A 14,369-nucleotide genomic window follows, 5' to 3' on the forward strand; every position below is an offset into this window, starting at 1 on the left:
CCTTGTCTTTTCGTGCTATTATTCAACAACAACAACAACAACAACACCCCAAAACAACATCAAAAGCCTTCCTTTAAACACGCCAAAAACCTAAATAAAACAAAAAAAAGTCCCAGAAGCAAGCAAAAGCAGATACCAAAAAAAAACACCATAATTCCAGACACCATCAACCATCGAAAAGAACAAGCTCAAGAAAAAAAAAGAAAAAAACTAAAAACAAAAAGAGGTATCATATTCACAAAGAGTTACAAAACTCAAAGTCCTCCCCCCTCAAGATAATTCCTCCCAATCCTTTACCCCCTCCCCCCATCCCAATATCCTAGCCCTTTCAATCCCTTCATCATCTTCATCACTCATACCCCATTTTCTCCCACCCCCTTTACTGCGTCCTATAAAACTTTTTATAAACCAAATGCAACAGCAAGTTCACATTCAGCTTCAAGCAACCCCCTTCAAACAGCTGCATAAACTGATGCGCCTCAAACTGCGCCTGCAGCAAGTCCTCAATCGGCACCAGCGCGCTCGCGCCAGGAATCTGGATGTGTCCCCTGCTCCCCTCCAGGCTAAAAACGCCAACCTCGTCGCATGAGATGGTCAGGTTGATCTGCCCCCACTCCCTCTCCGGTATCCCCGCCCACGAGACCAACACCCCCTTGTCGTTGAGCGCGCGGGCGGAATACTTGTACGACCCAAACTTGGGCACCCGGCCGGACCGCTCCAGCTCCCGTTGGTGGTTGTACTGTTTTGTGAAGGGGAGGAGGAAGCGTTTTTTCCTGTTGCGAACAAAGTTAGCTTGTGTGTCAACACCGAGGTATAGAAAGGAGGAAAAACATACCCTTTCTTGTTCTGCAGCGTAGCCATGGCTTGCTCAATGTAGTCGTCGTATGACTTCCTCTGCTGCTCCAAATACCTCGCCTTCTCGTGCAAGTTACTCAACGTCATCCTCACCCCCTCCAGCTCCCTCTGCCTCTGCACCCTCCTCCTGCTTTTCGTCCTGATGTCCAGGGCAATCGCATTCAGAATATCCTGATAGTAATTATGCCTCGATATCCTCCCAATCTGCTCCAACCTCATCACGTTCTCCAGCGCCATCCTCTTCAGCTCGTAATAGCTCATGCGCGTAACATCAACCATGTTCGCATCCGAGTACGCGCCCTTGGTGTTGCTCCCGTTGGAAAAGTCATCCCTCAGCAGCATCTGCCACTTGTGCTCGTCGTCCTGCGTGATGGGCTTCACCAAGATCTCCATGAGGTTTGTGCCAGTTTGAACGCGAATGATGTACAAGATGCACCTCTTGGTCTCCATAAACAGCGCCTTGACTTCCGCGTCAGGGTCCGCCACATCGTGCAGCTTGGGCGTCAGAAACATTTGAATGTCGGTCGACCCGGCAGCCGTCATCTCGCTCTCGTTGTGCTTGGCGCTTCCCAAATCTTGCATGATCTCCCGAAGCATATCATCCCTGTTCGGGCAGAGATGAATCAGCTCCGACGCGATCAAGTTGTGAATCGCAAAGATATCCGCCATCTTGATGTACAACGTCGGCTTGTTCTTCGCGTAAAGATCGTTGTACTCATCAATATCAAACGTCCTCTCCGCATCCGGCACCGCAATCAACGCCTCCGTCAACCCCGTCAACCGCTCAATGCTCTCCGCAACGAACGCATTCAACGGCTGGAGATAGACGTTATCCCCACCAAACTGCCTCCCCGAAGCCATCTGGCTGAGCACCTTGGCCACCTCGCCCAGATTCCTCTTCTGGAGCGGGCTAAGCTGCTTCTCAACCACACCGACATTCTCCGGCGCCGTCAGCGCAGGTTGCAGATAGAACTTCCACAGCCAGTTCATCACCACGTTCAACAACCTGACCGGGTCCTCCCTCTGAAACCTCTGCCTCAACGCCTCGAAGATCTGCTTGCAAACAAACCGCAGCCCATACGGCATCCTCGGCAGCAGATCCTCCAACGCGAACAAAAACTGATCGCAAATCTCCCTCAAGTCGCGCAGGTGATCAATAAAGACTTGTTTGGTCTCCGGATCCTTGATCGCAAGCTCTCGGGGAATGTCCAAAGGGCGACTGCTCGGCCGACCAGTCCTCAGCTCTTCGTTGTTGATGGCAGACCGGTAAATCTGCATAGGATCGCTCTCCAGATCCAGCTCCGGGTCCTCGATGATATTGTCGCGGATCAAAGGACCAAGCAGATCCCGCAGGTACTTCCTATCCCGCGGCGATCTGGTGTAGTTCTGCAGCAGCTTCGACCAGAAAAAGTTGCCCCTGAGGTAATCCTGCAAACTATTGCAAGCATCCACCTCCTCCCCAATCGCCCTCCCAATAAGCTTCAGGAGATAATACTCCTCCCTCCTCTTCTGCGCATACCCAAACAGGCTCATCATCAGCAACTCAATCCTCTTGCACTCCTTCTCCGCCGTCCCCACCTCCCTCAGCCGCTTAAACAGCCTAGCCAGATACTGCGGCTGCGTCTGCAGCGCAAAAAACAGCTGCTGATACGACTCCAGCTTCTTCCTCGACCCCTTGTTCAGTGCCTTCAAATCAAACTGGTTGGCGCTCGACATGGAGCTATTCGCCAGCAGCGTCCCCGTATGGCCGCCATAGTTATGCTGATGCTTGACAACCTCATCCAGCGTGATCTTGTTCTTGACCAGCAGCGCAATCTTGATATCGAGCTGGTCAATGTACTGCTCCAGCATCTCATTCTGGCGAACCTGCTGCACCACCGTCTTGCGCAGCCTTTCAAACTCCACCTCCTCGTTGAAGTCAAAGTCGCTGTCGTTCAACAGGTGGACAAAGTTCTTGACCGCATTGACCGGTGGGTTCTTCCCGCCGGTAAGACTCTTGTAGGCGTCGCCCTGCAGCTTGGCGCGGACCAAGCTCTGGATCTTTACCACCTTTTGCATGTTCTCGTTGAAGAACTTTTTCTTTTCTTCAAACTTGGCCCTGACGATGAACGCCTTTGCCGCAGCCTGGACTTCGGCAACGACGGCTTCGTTCTCATCCAGTTCGTCAAGAACCTCAGCAACGCTGCCGCGGAGAAGCATAGCCCTGGCAAGACCCTGCAACGAGGCAATCTCCATCTCGTTCGTCTCGAGCTGGTCGAGAATCTCGCCTTGCTTCTGTCTGCAGAGCATCCCGCGCACCTGAGCCTGAAGCAGAGTAATCGACTCCTCCTGTTCAGCGAGCGCGTCGAGGAGGTCCGCAACGCGATTGCGCTCCAGCATGCCTCTGATCTGGGACTGCAAAGAGATGATATTCTCCTCCTCCTCACCCAGGGCCTCAAGCTGTTTCGAGATCTCCCTCCGCACGGCACCAGCCCTAACATGCGCCTGAAGCAAGCCCAGGCTTGGCTCCTGTTCCTTAAGCTCAGCCTCAATCCCCTTCACAGTGCTCCTAGCGACCTTGCCCCGGGTGGCAGCCTGCAGTGTCGTGAAAACCGGCTCAAAACTCTCCAGCGCCTCAAGCTGATCGGCAACACGGCTCCTTTCCAGCGCCGCCCTCGCAGCAGCTTGGATCCCAGTAATAGCCGGCATCGCCTCCTCCAGCGCAATCAGATCCCTCTCCACCTCCCTCCTAAGCAACATGCCCCTAACAGCAGCCTGCAACTTCTCCACCGGCGCCTCGCTCTGCCTCACCTCCCTCTGCTGCACCTCCATCTTCTTCCTCGCCAAAAACCCCCTCACCGTCGCCTGGATATCCCTAACCGGCCCCTCCTCCACATCCAACTGCCCAAGCTGCTCCTGTATCCTCCTCCTCTCCAAAAACCCCCTAAACGTCGCCTGAATATCCCTCACCACACCACCCGCCATATCCAGCTCGTCCAACTTCTCCCTCACCTCCCTCCTCGCCCTCACCGCCCTAAAAGCACTCTGCAGCTTCACCACCGCCGGCTCCGCCCTCTTGACCTCCCGTTCCCTCATCTCCCTCCCATTTCTAACCAACCACCCCCTAGCAGCAGCCTGCAGTTGCCTAACCACCCGCTCCCGCTCCAACTTCCACTCCACCACCTCTCTCATCATCCCCCCCCTAACCCTACTCTGCAAATCAACCAACCACTCCTCCTCCTCCCACAACCTCTCCATCATCTCCCCCAACCTCATCCTCGCCACCGCCCCCCTAACCTGCGCCTGCAACTCCCTCACACTCTCCTCCGCCTCCCCCAACTCCCTCTCCACCCTTTCCTCCTCCGTCTCCTCCTCCACCACCTCCTCCACCACCCCAAAATCAGCCCCCATATTCCCAAAACTAGGCATCGCCCCCCCCAGCTTATCCAACCCCCTCTGCATTTTCTCCAGCTCGCTATCCTCAAACTCCAACTGCCCAACCAAATTCCCAATCCTGAACCCCACCACCCCCTTCCGAAACAACAACCAGCTCAGCGCATGGATGCAGTGAATCACCTTGGGAATGTTCTTCTTCTCGTACAAATCAATCAACTCAAACCTAAACAAGTCCGGCAGCTCAATCTCATCCAGATACCGAAAAAAAATCGCAATATTGTCGCTGTGCCGGTACTGCAGTTTCGGGTTCCGAAAAATCTTGAACCTCCTCTCCGGGTTTAACGCCTCCACCACTTCCGCCAGAGTAACTCCATCCCGCAGGGCTTCCTCCAATTCCACAATCGGCGGGATCGCCCGCTGGATGATATCCTCGATCCACTCTTTTGCTTCGCCAATGTGGCAGAGGTATTCGTACGCCTGCAGAAACTGCCTCTGCTTGTCCATCCAGTTTCTGTTTTCCCAGCCAGACTTGGCCGCGGGCCGGTTTGATTTCAAACGGCGACGACCTCTCAACCCGACAACCTCTTGCGTGGCAGAAGTGATGGTATTGAAATCGTCCGATTTGGCCAGCTTGGACAATGTTCGTAGTTCACTGGTCGAGGATCGCCCCAAACTTTCCAGATCCGGCCTAAGAATCGGTGCTACTGTGTGGGCGCTCAGCAGAGGGGGGGGCATGATACCGACGTCGCTAGGTCGACGGGGTGCCATGACGGTGTCGGATCGAGTCAGAAGCATCGAAGTAGGACGGACGACCGAGGGCCGGTGGTTGCCATGACCTGGGGGTGTTGGTGGGTTTGCCGCGCCCGGCGAGGTTGCTGGTACGAGGGAGCCGCGGCGGGGTGGTGTTGGAGGTTGTGGTGAGGTTGGCGGGGTTCGTTCGCGAGGTGATGATAGCGACAGGCTGGCCATATCTAACCTGCCGACGTCGACGCTGCGGCCTCGGGAGTGGTGGTTGGGGACGGCATCAACATTCTGACCCCGATCATAGCGACTGTTACCGATGTCTACACTATAGCCTCGGTCACGGTGGCTGGGAGCGCGGGGTGGTGGTGTTAATGTCGTCGAAGAAGAAGTACCTGGTGGCACCTGGGGGAGTGGTCGGAGCGATTGACGAGCAGCCGAATAGATATTATCCGGTGTTGGTGTGGTGGGCGTAGAGGAATAACTATGAGAAGAACGAAGACTTGGAACCAAGTGGCTGGCCTCGCTTTGCCCTCTCTTGTGGCCGTATCCCGGGTTCGTGGTCGAGTAAACACTGGACGCGGCGGACATGGCGCTGGGGGCTCGACTTAGAGTCAGATCGAAAGAAGCAGAAGACACATGGGAATAGCCCGACGAGGCAGATGAGGATGCTGTCGAGGGCTGGCGGTAAATATCGGAAGAGCGATAGTCGGCTGTGTGCGACTGGCGCAACGGGTGCGGCCTGTGCGACGACGACGACGGCATTGTGTGTGTGCTACTACCGTTGCTGTTGTTGTTTTGGCTCAAATTTCGGGTTGCACGGGATGGCAGTCGTCGACAACATTAGATCGCTGAATAGAACAGCTTCTTCTCCCTTGCTCAGAGTGCCAAGCAATGACGATGGGGGATCCTCTTTGGAGGGGTTGGGGTGAGGGGAGGGTTGGTTATGTGCCGGGTTGGTCGGTGTCTGATGGATGTCGATAATGTCTAGCGCCGAGCGAGCGCAAACACGTTCTGCTCTGCTCTGTCTAGTCCTTAAACAAACAGTACACGAAGTAAAAGGCAGAAAGAATCCTTGCCAATGCCAACGCCGGCGCACAGCGCAAAAAAAGTTCGAATGATGAATTGGTGGTTTAAAGAAGGGTCATTCCATACCAGTTGAGACTCGAGAGCCGCATGGAGAGCATGGAGGGGATGGATGATATTATCGAAGGTGTGGGAGGGCCAATGACCAGGGGTGTCGGCCAGGTTTAGTGGTTGCGGCCTGAGAGGGGAACTGCCTTGTTTACATTTACCGGAGGGCGCCAGGGCAACGGGCTGACGGGACTTCATGTGTGTGGCTCGGTCCTATAAAATCCCGTTCCGCCCTGCGTCTACGGGTCCCCTGTGCCGTGTAGATTAAGGGCATCTTGGGAACTGTTGTAGCACCAATTGTTTGGAAGCGAGACACGTGGTTGACCCGAAAAGTAAACAAGAAGGACTTAGAGATATCATGGAGCAATTGCTCTGTTATTTCAAGAGCTCTCATCTGAAGACGCATGACCGAGAATATGTGAGCTGCCCCGGAGCATCAAGTTGAAGGAGTTCCAAGTCTAGCCAGGCCCGTGCGCCTAGAGCAGCGCCGATGCTCCACCCCTGACACATTCACCGCCCGGCAATTGCCCCGCATCCCACCCACTCTAAAAATTTCTGGTGGCATAAAAAGATTTTCAGAGGCGACTCTGAGATTTTCTTTTCCTCTTCTCTTGGGGGGGAACAGTTGGCTGATTCTCAAAGGACCTGTCCTTTCTGTCTCCCCCCTCGCTCGCATCAACAATCTCTTGCTTCACAACCACCAGTCTATCCCACAGATCTCAGTCAACGCGCAGAAATGTCGTCCGACCAAGTTCTTGACTGGCGCAAGGCCGAGGAGGTGCTCAACGAGTACAAGAGTCGCGATGGCCTCAGTGTCCATGAGCTCATGGACGCCAAGGCCCATGGCGGTCTCACCTACAACGACTTCCTTGTTCTCCCCGGCTACATTGGCTTCCCTGCCTCTGCCGTCACTCTCGACTCCAAGATCACCAAGAAGATCACCCTGAAGACCCCTCTCGTGTCCTCGCCCATGGACACCGTCACCGAGCACGAGATGGCCATCCACATGGCCCTTCAGGGTGGTCTCGGTGTCATCCACCACAACTGCTCTCCCCAGGCCCAGGCCGACTTTGTCCGCAAGGTCAAGCGCTATGAGAACGGTTTTATCCTCGACCCCGTTGTCATCAGCCGTGAGACCACCGTCGGCGAGGCCAAGGCCCTCAAGGAGAAGTGGGGATTCGGTGGTTTCCCCGTCACAGGTTAGTTTTTTGCTCTCCCCAAATCTCCCTGCCATATGATTACAAACCTTACTTTCGTTCCACCAAATCGACCTATGTGTCATGAGGACTCAATATCACTGAAAATTATGATCGTGGCACCATTCTATCACTTTCTAAGCTCTGCAGCTCGTCAAGGATTGCACGCTAACAAACTGTGATTACAGAGTCCGGCAAGCTCGGTTCCAAGCTTTTGGGTATCGTTACCAACCGTGACATCCAGTTCGAAGAGGACTTTGAGAAGCCCATCTCCGAGGTCATGGTGACCGATCTCATCACGGCCCACGACGGTGTTGACCTCCTCGAGGCCAACAAGATCCTTGCTGCTTCCAAGAAGGGCAAGCTCCCAATCGTTGATTCCGATGGAAACCTCGTTTCAATGATTTCCCGCTCCGATTTGACTAAGAACCTTCACTTCCCCCTCGCTTCCAAGGCTGCCGACTCCAAGCAGCTCATCTGCGCCGCCGCCATCGGTACCCGTCCCGAGGACAAGGCCCGTCTTGCCGGCCTTGTTGAGGCTGGCCTCGACATTGTCATCCTGGACTCGTCTCAGGGTAACTCGATGTACCAGATCGAGATGATCAAGTGGATCAAGAACGAGTACCCTGACCTCGAGGTCATTGGTGGCAACGTTGTCACCCGTGAGCAGGCTGCTGCTCTCATCGCCGCCGGTGTCGACGGTCTCCGTATTGGTATGGGCTCCGGCTCTGCCTGCATCACCCAGGAGGTCATGGCCGTCGGTCGTCCCCAGGCTACCTCCGTCTACAATGTTGCTGCTTTCGCCGCCAGATTCGGTGTTCCCTGCATTGCCGACGGTGGTGTCCAGAATGTTGGCCATATTGTCAAGGGCATTGCCCTTGGTGCCTCCACCGTCATGATGGGCGGTCTCCTTGCTGGTACCACTGAGTCTCCCGGTACTTCCTTCGTCTCCCGCGAGGGTAAGCTCGTCAAGGCCTACCGCGGCATGGGTTCCATCGACGCCATGCAGGACAAGAAGGCTGGTGGTGGTGGCAAGGACAGCCAGAAGAGCAATGCTGGCACTGCCCGCTACTTCTCCGAGGGCGACTCCGTCCTTGTTGCTCAGGGTGTCTCTGGTGCCGTTGCCCACCGTGGCTCCGTCAGCAAGTTCGTCCCTTACCTCGCTGCCGGTCTCAAGCACTCCCTCCAGGACATGGGCATGACCAGCGTCGAGGAGCTCCACAAGCAGGTCGAGGCCGGCATTGTCCGCTTCGAGATTCGCACCCCCAGCGCTCAGCTCGAGGGCGGTGTGAACATGGAGTCCTATGAGAAGAAGCTCTATGCTTAAATGACAAAATCTTTTATGGAGAAATGATGATACCAGGCGGACAAGAAATTGGGAATGGGACAGGAGGGCAGTGTTGGTTGGGATTCAAAACGGCGTTTACGTGGGAAAGGGAAAAAAAATGGGTGCATTGATCACGGACACGATTCCTCTCGTAATATTGAGGATCGGTCGAGTGGAGAGCGGGAGTGTGGTTGCTCCTTTTTTTTCTATCCATTATTTTAGCGTTCTTTGCTCTCCGGATAGTATATAGAGTCTAGCACCGATTTGATTTCAAATAGATCGATATTGAGTGTCCACTTTTGACTTTCGTCTGATTGTGAATTCTCGATCTCAGATGAATATGTTGAGATTTAGGTGGCAGCTTTTTTCTTTTTCCATTGTGATGTCTATATCGTCATTTGACTGCTTCCCGGGCCCGACGTTCATCTGATCCTTCCGCCAAATCATAACTTTTTTTGTGCATCTCCTTGTGGTGTGCATCATCCCAATTTGGCTCATCATCTATTCTGTTCCGCTTTTTTGCCTCTATCTCATCTATGATTCTTTTTCTCTGTCTACTTCTCCAACGCACTCGCAGGCAACGTGGCAACCTTTTCATCAAACAGCTTCTTGGCCCTAGCCCACACAGGCGAGTTTTGCCAGTCGTTGAGGGTGAGCAGCGAGGGCAAGAGGTCATCTATTTTTGTTTTGTCAGCATCACCCATGTGGTGTTAAGGAGGGTGGGGGGGGAACTTGCGGCTGAAAGCCTCAGACGCCTCCCTTGGCAAAAGAGAAGGGAGGTGGTCAATAGAAATCACCGAAAGCGCAGGTCCAGAAGAGAGGCTCTCGACGGGAACGGTGGGCTTGTCGAATGTAGTCGCGACGGTGTAGATTGGCACTGGGGTAAAGGGGGAGGTGGTGTCGGCTGAGACGTCGCAGACGACGGAGAGTTTTCTGTCGGGGACCTGGAGGGAGTCGAGGTTGACAAAGTTTGGGATTTTGGAGGTGAGGTAGATGCAGTTTACGAAGATGTCGGAGTCGGTGATTTCCTCTAAGGGGGTGTTAGTATGATATTTCGGAGGGAATAGGGAGAAATGGTGCCGGTTTCTTGAGATATATCAGGGGGTAAAGCTTCGGGGGTAACGTACTGAAAGGACCACCCTTGGCGGTTTCGGCCATATCCCACTTGAGGATGTTCTCCTCTGGGACACCAGCCTTGCGGAGGGCGTCAACAGCGCCGGAACCGCACCTACCCAAGGCGCCGATAACGATGACGCGGGGGGGACGGCCGGCGGCGGCGGTGCCGGTGGCGAGGGCCTTCTTGACGTTGGTGATCAGGGCGTCTTCGTTGGGGTAGGAGGCTACGCCGGGGAAGGGGGAGGAGGGGGGATGGGTGAGTTGGTGGGCCCAGACTTCGAGGGCGAGCGCGGCGCCGGCGAATCCGGCGTGGAAGCCAAAGGCTGCTACGCGGCGGCCGCGTTCGTCGACGAGAAATTCGAGGTCGAGGAGGGTGCCGCCTCCTCGGGGGAACCTGGCGAGGACGTTTTCCCAGCCGGCTTGGTGCTTGTAGCAGTGGGCGAATTGGACGTGGACGTGCTTGAGGGGGACTAGGGGAGGGGGAGGGGGGAGGTGTTAGATATCTGGGATGTTATGAGATTGGATTTGTGTTATGAAAGCACTTACACTCCTTCTCCTCGAGCTCCTTGAGACCAACAATGATGTGCTCCTTGGGAACCTCCTCCCAGCTGCCCTCGGGAACGAGGGTGGCGCCGACGGCCTCGAACTCGCTGTCGTCAAAGATTCTCTCTGGGGAACGCTCGACGTTGACGACGTAGCCGGCCTTGATGAGGGCGGCGGTGGTTGTGGGGGTGAGGGCAGATCTGTGCTCGAGGGGCTTGGTCTCACTGCGGAGGTGAAGCACCGTGGGAGCCATCTTTAATGTGGGATGAGTGTAAGTGTAAGTGGAGGGGTATCTCAAAGTCAAGGTCTTGAAGAGGAAAGGCGTGAAGCAACAGAAGTTCCAAAAAAAAAAAAAGTATGCAGTAAGACAGAGCACAGCCCAACACAGGGTCTGTAGTATCTCTCAATTTATGTATCAATTTCGGGGGGGGGGCGTCTCTGCTTGAGTCACCGACTGGAGATGTGGAATGGGGTCCCCTCTTCTGGTGTACGCCGACTGCGGTGAGTGAAAAAACGAAAAACCCTGCTCTTGGGGAGACACCTGCAGGTACGACACCAGCAACCCCGCGGTCGCTAATTGGCTGGCTTGGGGCCTGAAGTGGCCTGAAGTATCAGTGTTTCGCCATTGCACGGGATCTCCCATGCTGTCCTGTTTGCCGGGAGACTCCACTAGTGACGACGGATTACGGAATCCACATGGGCAAGACTGGTTGCTTGATTTGATCATTTGAGGTTGGTTCTGTCTGTCTTTTCATATTCGCTACAAATGTTTTTGGAGGAATCCCTCGAATGATGATTTGTCCCTCCTTTGGACTGATAACTGATAACAAGCAGATAAGGACGCGCCTAACCCCCATCGGGTATCAACCCAGGACTCGGCCCGCAGCGGGAATACTTGATCCTTCTTTGTCCCCGAAAACGCCAGTCACGTGCAGGCGGTAGCATTCACAGCCCTCTTTCTTTGGCAATAGGCAGCGCAATATGGCCCCATTGCAGCCGAGCGTGCACGGCAGACGGCAGATTGGGGTTAAAGGGCTGGAAGGCGAATAAAAGACTTCCCGGAGTAAGGTCCGACTATGATTAGCTAGCTCAACAGCTGCCGCCCGTGGGAAAGGGTGTGGAGTGGCACAGCGACCCGAGATGGGAGCATTGGGAACAATGACCCCAGCCCACCACGCCCACGCCGACCCATTGATCCTCGATACCACCACCGCCCCAGGCTGACACCAAAAAACCTGTTCTGGCCGCCATCATGTCGAGCTCCAGATCGACTTCGCCATTTGACAAGCTGTCGTACGGCACCAGCACCAGCTCGCTACGCCGACTGCTCCCTGCATCGAACGATGAAGCAGCGAGTGAGGCTTCGGTGAATCTCGAAACCAGCCCGACCCCGGGGTCCTCGGCCGCGGGGACTGGGCAGGCTGCTCCGCGGAGAAGGAGGCAAGCTACCACGGCTGCGTGTCGGGCCTGTCGAAAGAGAAAGTCAAAGGTGTGAAGGCTCAATACACATCTTTCATATAACATTGTTGAACCATGGCTGATATGTCTTGTTGTCTTGCAGTGTGATGGTGCACGCCCAACATGTTCAGTATGTCGTGACCGGAAAACAAAGTGCGAGTTTGATACGATTGCCGCGACCGAGACCCATACCCAAGCCCTGAAGCGCAAGTACACCGAGCTTCTGCAACAAAAGAGCACATTCGAACAGATCTATGAGGTCCTTCGGTCCAGACCGGAAAAGGAAGCCGAAGAAATCTTCCAACGGATACGGAGGGGCGCAGAGGCCAGCTCCATACTAAGACATGTCAACTATGGCGACGTGCTTGTGCAGATGGCCCTCGTGCCGGAAACGCGGTTTCGATACGAGTTTCCCTACCTGCCGGATATGCCCATCTACCTTCAAAGACACGACAACCCATACCTCGACTCAGAGGTCTTTGACTGTGCTTTGCGGGGGGCTGTCAAGCAACCGCAACCACAGCAGCAACGGGCCTTGCCTAGCGTGAACGACATGTTGGGTTCTCCCCGTGACGCCTTGGACCAGCGGGATCCATACCTGAAGCCGTATTCCTCTGCCATTGTGGTGGACCCCTGGCTGGACTCGCTCACGCCGTCAAACTGGACGTTGGTGAGCAGTGATGACAATTTCATGCGTCAGGTTATTCACGATTATTTTCTGTACGACTATGATTGGTTTACTTTTTTCCACAAGGACTACTTTCTGCAGGATATGGCGAGTGACCGACCACGGCACTGCTCAAGGTTATTGGTCAATGCCGTCCTGTGCATAGGATGTGTAAGTGCTTTGTGACCACACGTCTTAGTCATTCTGTCCCACTAACAACCGCTCCAGTATTGTCATCGAAAGCTGCCAGGTCGCTCCGAGTCATGGAACCCCCAAAATATCGGGAACCAGTTCCTCGCCGAGGCCAAGAGGCTCTTTGAGGTTGAAGCCGAGGTGCCAAGACCGTCTATGCTTGATCCAGAATGGCAGCAAAAGTATCACGACTGGGAGTGCCGCAGGTTAACCACCGTTCAGGCGGCGCTCCTGCTCAATGTTATCTACAACCTGAATGGCTCTGACAGGCTAGGATGGCGGTATACGATCCGGGCTGTGGAAATGGCACACGAAATACGGCTCTTCCAAGCAGTTCCGTCTCATGTCAGCAGCGACATTCGGTGCGCCAGGGAGTTCACAGCGTGGTGTCTGTTCACCTGGCAAAGTCTCAGCTCCTATCACTACCTCAAGCCACCCTTGATGGCCCGGCCGCCGGAAACACCTTTGCCAGATCCGTCCAAGAACCCCCAGTGGTGGGGAGAGCTGTGGATACGATATCCCCAAACGCCAGCTCGTCTACCCACTCACCACGGCCACCTCGCCAAGGCCAGAGCAGACTTTTGGACCATCATGAACGATTTTTCGCTGTTGAGCTTCTCGCAACCTCACGTCAAGATGCCGCTTGATCAGGTTGTGGGGTTCTACAATCGACTCCGCGGATGGCTACAGAATCTACCTGAGCCATTGACACCCAAACGGCTTGTGCTACCGCATCACCTAAAGGTTCACATGCATTACAACTGCGTCCTGATCGACCTGCTGAAACCACTGCTCGGTCTGAACTGGAGCGACACCACCCAGCCAAACAAGACACTTGACGACGCGCACCACGAAGCGGCTATTCACCTCGAGACGTTGCTCCGGCTGTACTACCTCCGGCACGGCTTCGAGGCCTTTGACGGTTTTTTGCTGCACTTTCTCGGCAGTTTGAACTTTATCAAGATCAACACGAGGGAGGCGCAGGATAATTCCTTGTTTCTCGAGTCGCACCGCTCGACGATGCTGCTGCTTATGAAGGGGATTAGGGACCAGAGCCAGTGTCATACGGTGGCGAAGATGGTGCTACGGCTGCAGGCGCATCTGATGAGGTCGGATGATGTGGCTTTGCTGAAGAGGTTTGTGGATATTGAGACGGCTAGGTTGGCGTGTGGGCCGGAGAGTCCGAGATTGGTGGAGGAGGAGGTGATTTTGAGTGACTGGCCGGCGTATGAGATTGGGTTGGAGGCGAAGGCGGAGCAGAAGAGTAGGGGGGTGGATTTTGCGAGTATGGTCAGTTCGGTGACGGCGGAGGGGGGGGGTGGTGGGTATGGGGAGAGCACGAGTGGGAGTAGGTCTTCTGCTTCTTCGGGGTAGGGGGGGATGGGATGGGATGGGAGGGTAAAATAATAAACGACAAGTCGACGGACGGAGGGATTCCGCTGTATATGTTTTTCGCTGGTGAAGGACGGATTTTGTTCCGCGGTGGAAGGGCACGAAGGGGTAATATATGTGTGTCTGAGAACATGAATGAGATTGTACACTTTCTAGAGATTTTGCTTGGATGATGAGATGGTGCTTTAGGAGTGATTGCCTTGTGTGGGATGGGGTTGTTTATGCAGGACTTTTGGCTGCCAACGAGTGCGGAATGGTTCCGCAAGAGAAAGAGAGAGAGAGACGACATGTGCACAGACCATTACCTGATTAGGAAGTTTCCTTGCTGTGTAACAGGGGAAATGTTTGCTCATGCTCAAGTTCACGATGTGTG

The 14,369-nt window shown here is 54.6% G+C and overlaps 4 protein-coding genes across 4 annotated transcripts; 2 read left to right on the top strand and 2 right to left on the bottom strand.

The window, feature by feature from the left end:
* Nucleotides 1-64: 64 nt before the first annotated feature.
* IQG1 (iqgap-related protein) lies at nucleotides 65-5,736 on the bottom strand (the record flags this gene model as incomplete). Its single annotated transcript, XM_062907685.1, has 2 exons — nucleotides 65-773; nucleotides 836-5,736. 2 exons carry the CDS (start codon nucleotides 5,734-5,736, stop codon nucleotides 380-382), a joined length of 5,295 nt encoding a protein of 1,764 aa, XP_062770653.1. The 3' UTR covers nucleotides 65-379.
* Nucleotides 5,737-6,374: 638 nt separating this feature from the next.
* Nucleotides 6,375-8,937, top strand: IMD1 (inosine-5'-monophosphate dehydrogenase). The gene is made up of 2 exons (XM_062907686.1): nucleotides 6,375-7,304; nucleotides 7,490-8,937. Exons 1-2 carry the CDS (start codon nucleotides 6,842-6,844, stop codon nucleotides 8,626-8,628), a joined length of 1,602 nt encoding a protein of 533 aa, XP_062770654.1. The 5' UTR covers nucleotides 6,375-6,841; the 3' UTR covers nucleotides 8,629-8,937.
* Nucleotides 8,938-9,037: 100 nt separating this feature from the next.
* Nucleotides 9,038-11,185, bottom strand: LYS1 (Saccharopine dehydrogenase). The gene is made up of 3 exons (XM_062907687.1): nucleotides 10,291-11,185; nucleotides 9,756-10,214; nucleotides 9,038-9,658 (listed from the first exon to the last, which is right to left on the bottom strand). Exons 1-3 carry the CDS (start codon nucleotides 10,538-10,540, stop codon nucleotides 9,339-9,341), a joined length of 1,029 nt encoding a protein of 342 aa, XP_062770655.1. The 5' UTR covers nucleotides 10,541-11,185; the 3' UTR covers nucleotides 9,038-9,338.
* On the top strand, nucleotides 10,307-13,978 carry QC763_110990 (uncharacterized protein; the record flags this gene model as incomplete). Its single annotated transcript, XM_062907688.1, has 4 exons — nucleotides 10,307-11,019; nucleotides 11,122-11,776; nucleotides 11,849-12,583; nucleotides 12,641-13,978. The coding sequence occupies exons 2-4, from the start codon at nucleotides 11,540-11,542 to the stop codon at nucleotides 13,976-13,978; spliced, it is 2,310 nt and encodes a 769-aa protein (XP_062770656.1). The 5' UTR covers nucleotides 10,307-11,019; nucleotides 11,122-11,539.
* Between the last annotated feature and the right edge of the window lie 391 nt (nucleotides 13,979-14,369).

Source organism: Podospora pseudopauciseta, chromosome 1, assembly GCF_035222475.1.
Source record: "Podospora pseudopauciseta strain CBS 411.78 chromosome 1, whole genome shotgun sequence".
Lineage (NCBI taxonomy): Eukaryota > Fungi > Ascomycota > Sordariomycetes > Sordariales > Podosporaceae > Podospora > Podospora pseudopauciseta.

What these genes read in the sequence shown, in the direction of transcription:
- IMD1 (XM_062907686.1), top strand. Translation starts at nt 6,842, where the DNA reads ATGTCGTCCGACCAAGTTCTTGACTGGCGCAAGGCCGAGGAGGTGCTC. An exon ending in CGGTGGTTTCCCCGTCACAG is followed by an intron (nt 7,305 to 7,489) that starts GTTAGTTTTTTG and finishes CTGTGATTACAG; the next exon opens with AGTCCGGCAAGCTCGGTTCC.
- LYS1 (XM_062907687.1), bottom strand. Translation starts at nt 10,540, where the DNA reads ATGGCTCCCACGGTGCTTCACCTCCGCAGTGAGACCAAGCCCCTCGAG. An exon ending in GGAGCTCGAGGAGAAGGAGT is followed by an intron (nt 10,215 to 10,290) that starts GTAAGTGCTTTC and finishes CCCCTCCCCTAG; the next exon opens with TCCCCCTCAAGCACGTCCAC. An exon ending in CGCCAAGGGTGGTCCTTTCA is followed by an intron (nt 9,659 to 9,755) that starts GTACGTTACCCC and finishes ACACCCCCTTAG; the next exon opens with AGGAAATCACCGACTCCGAC.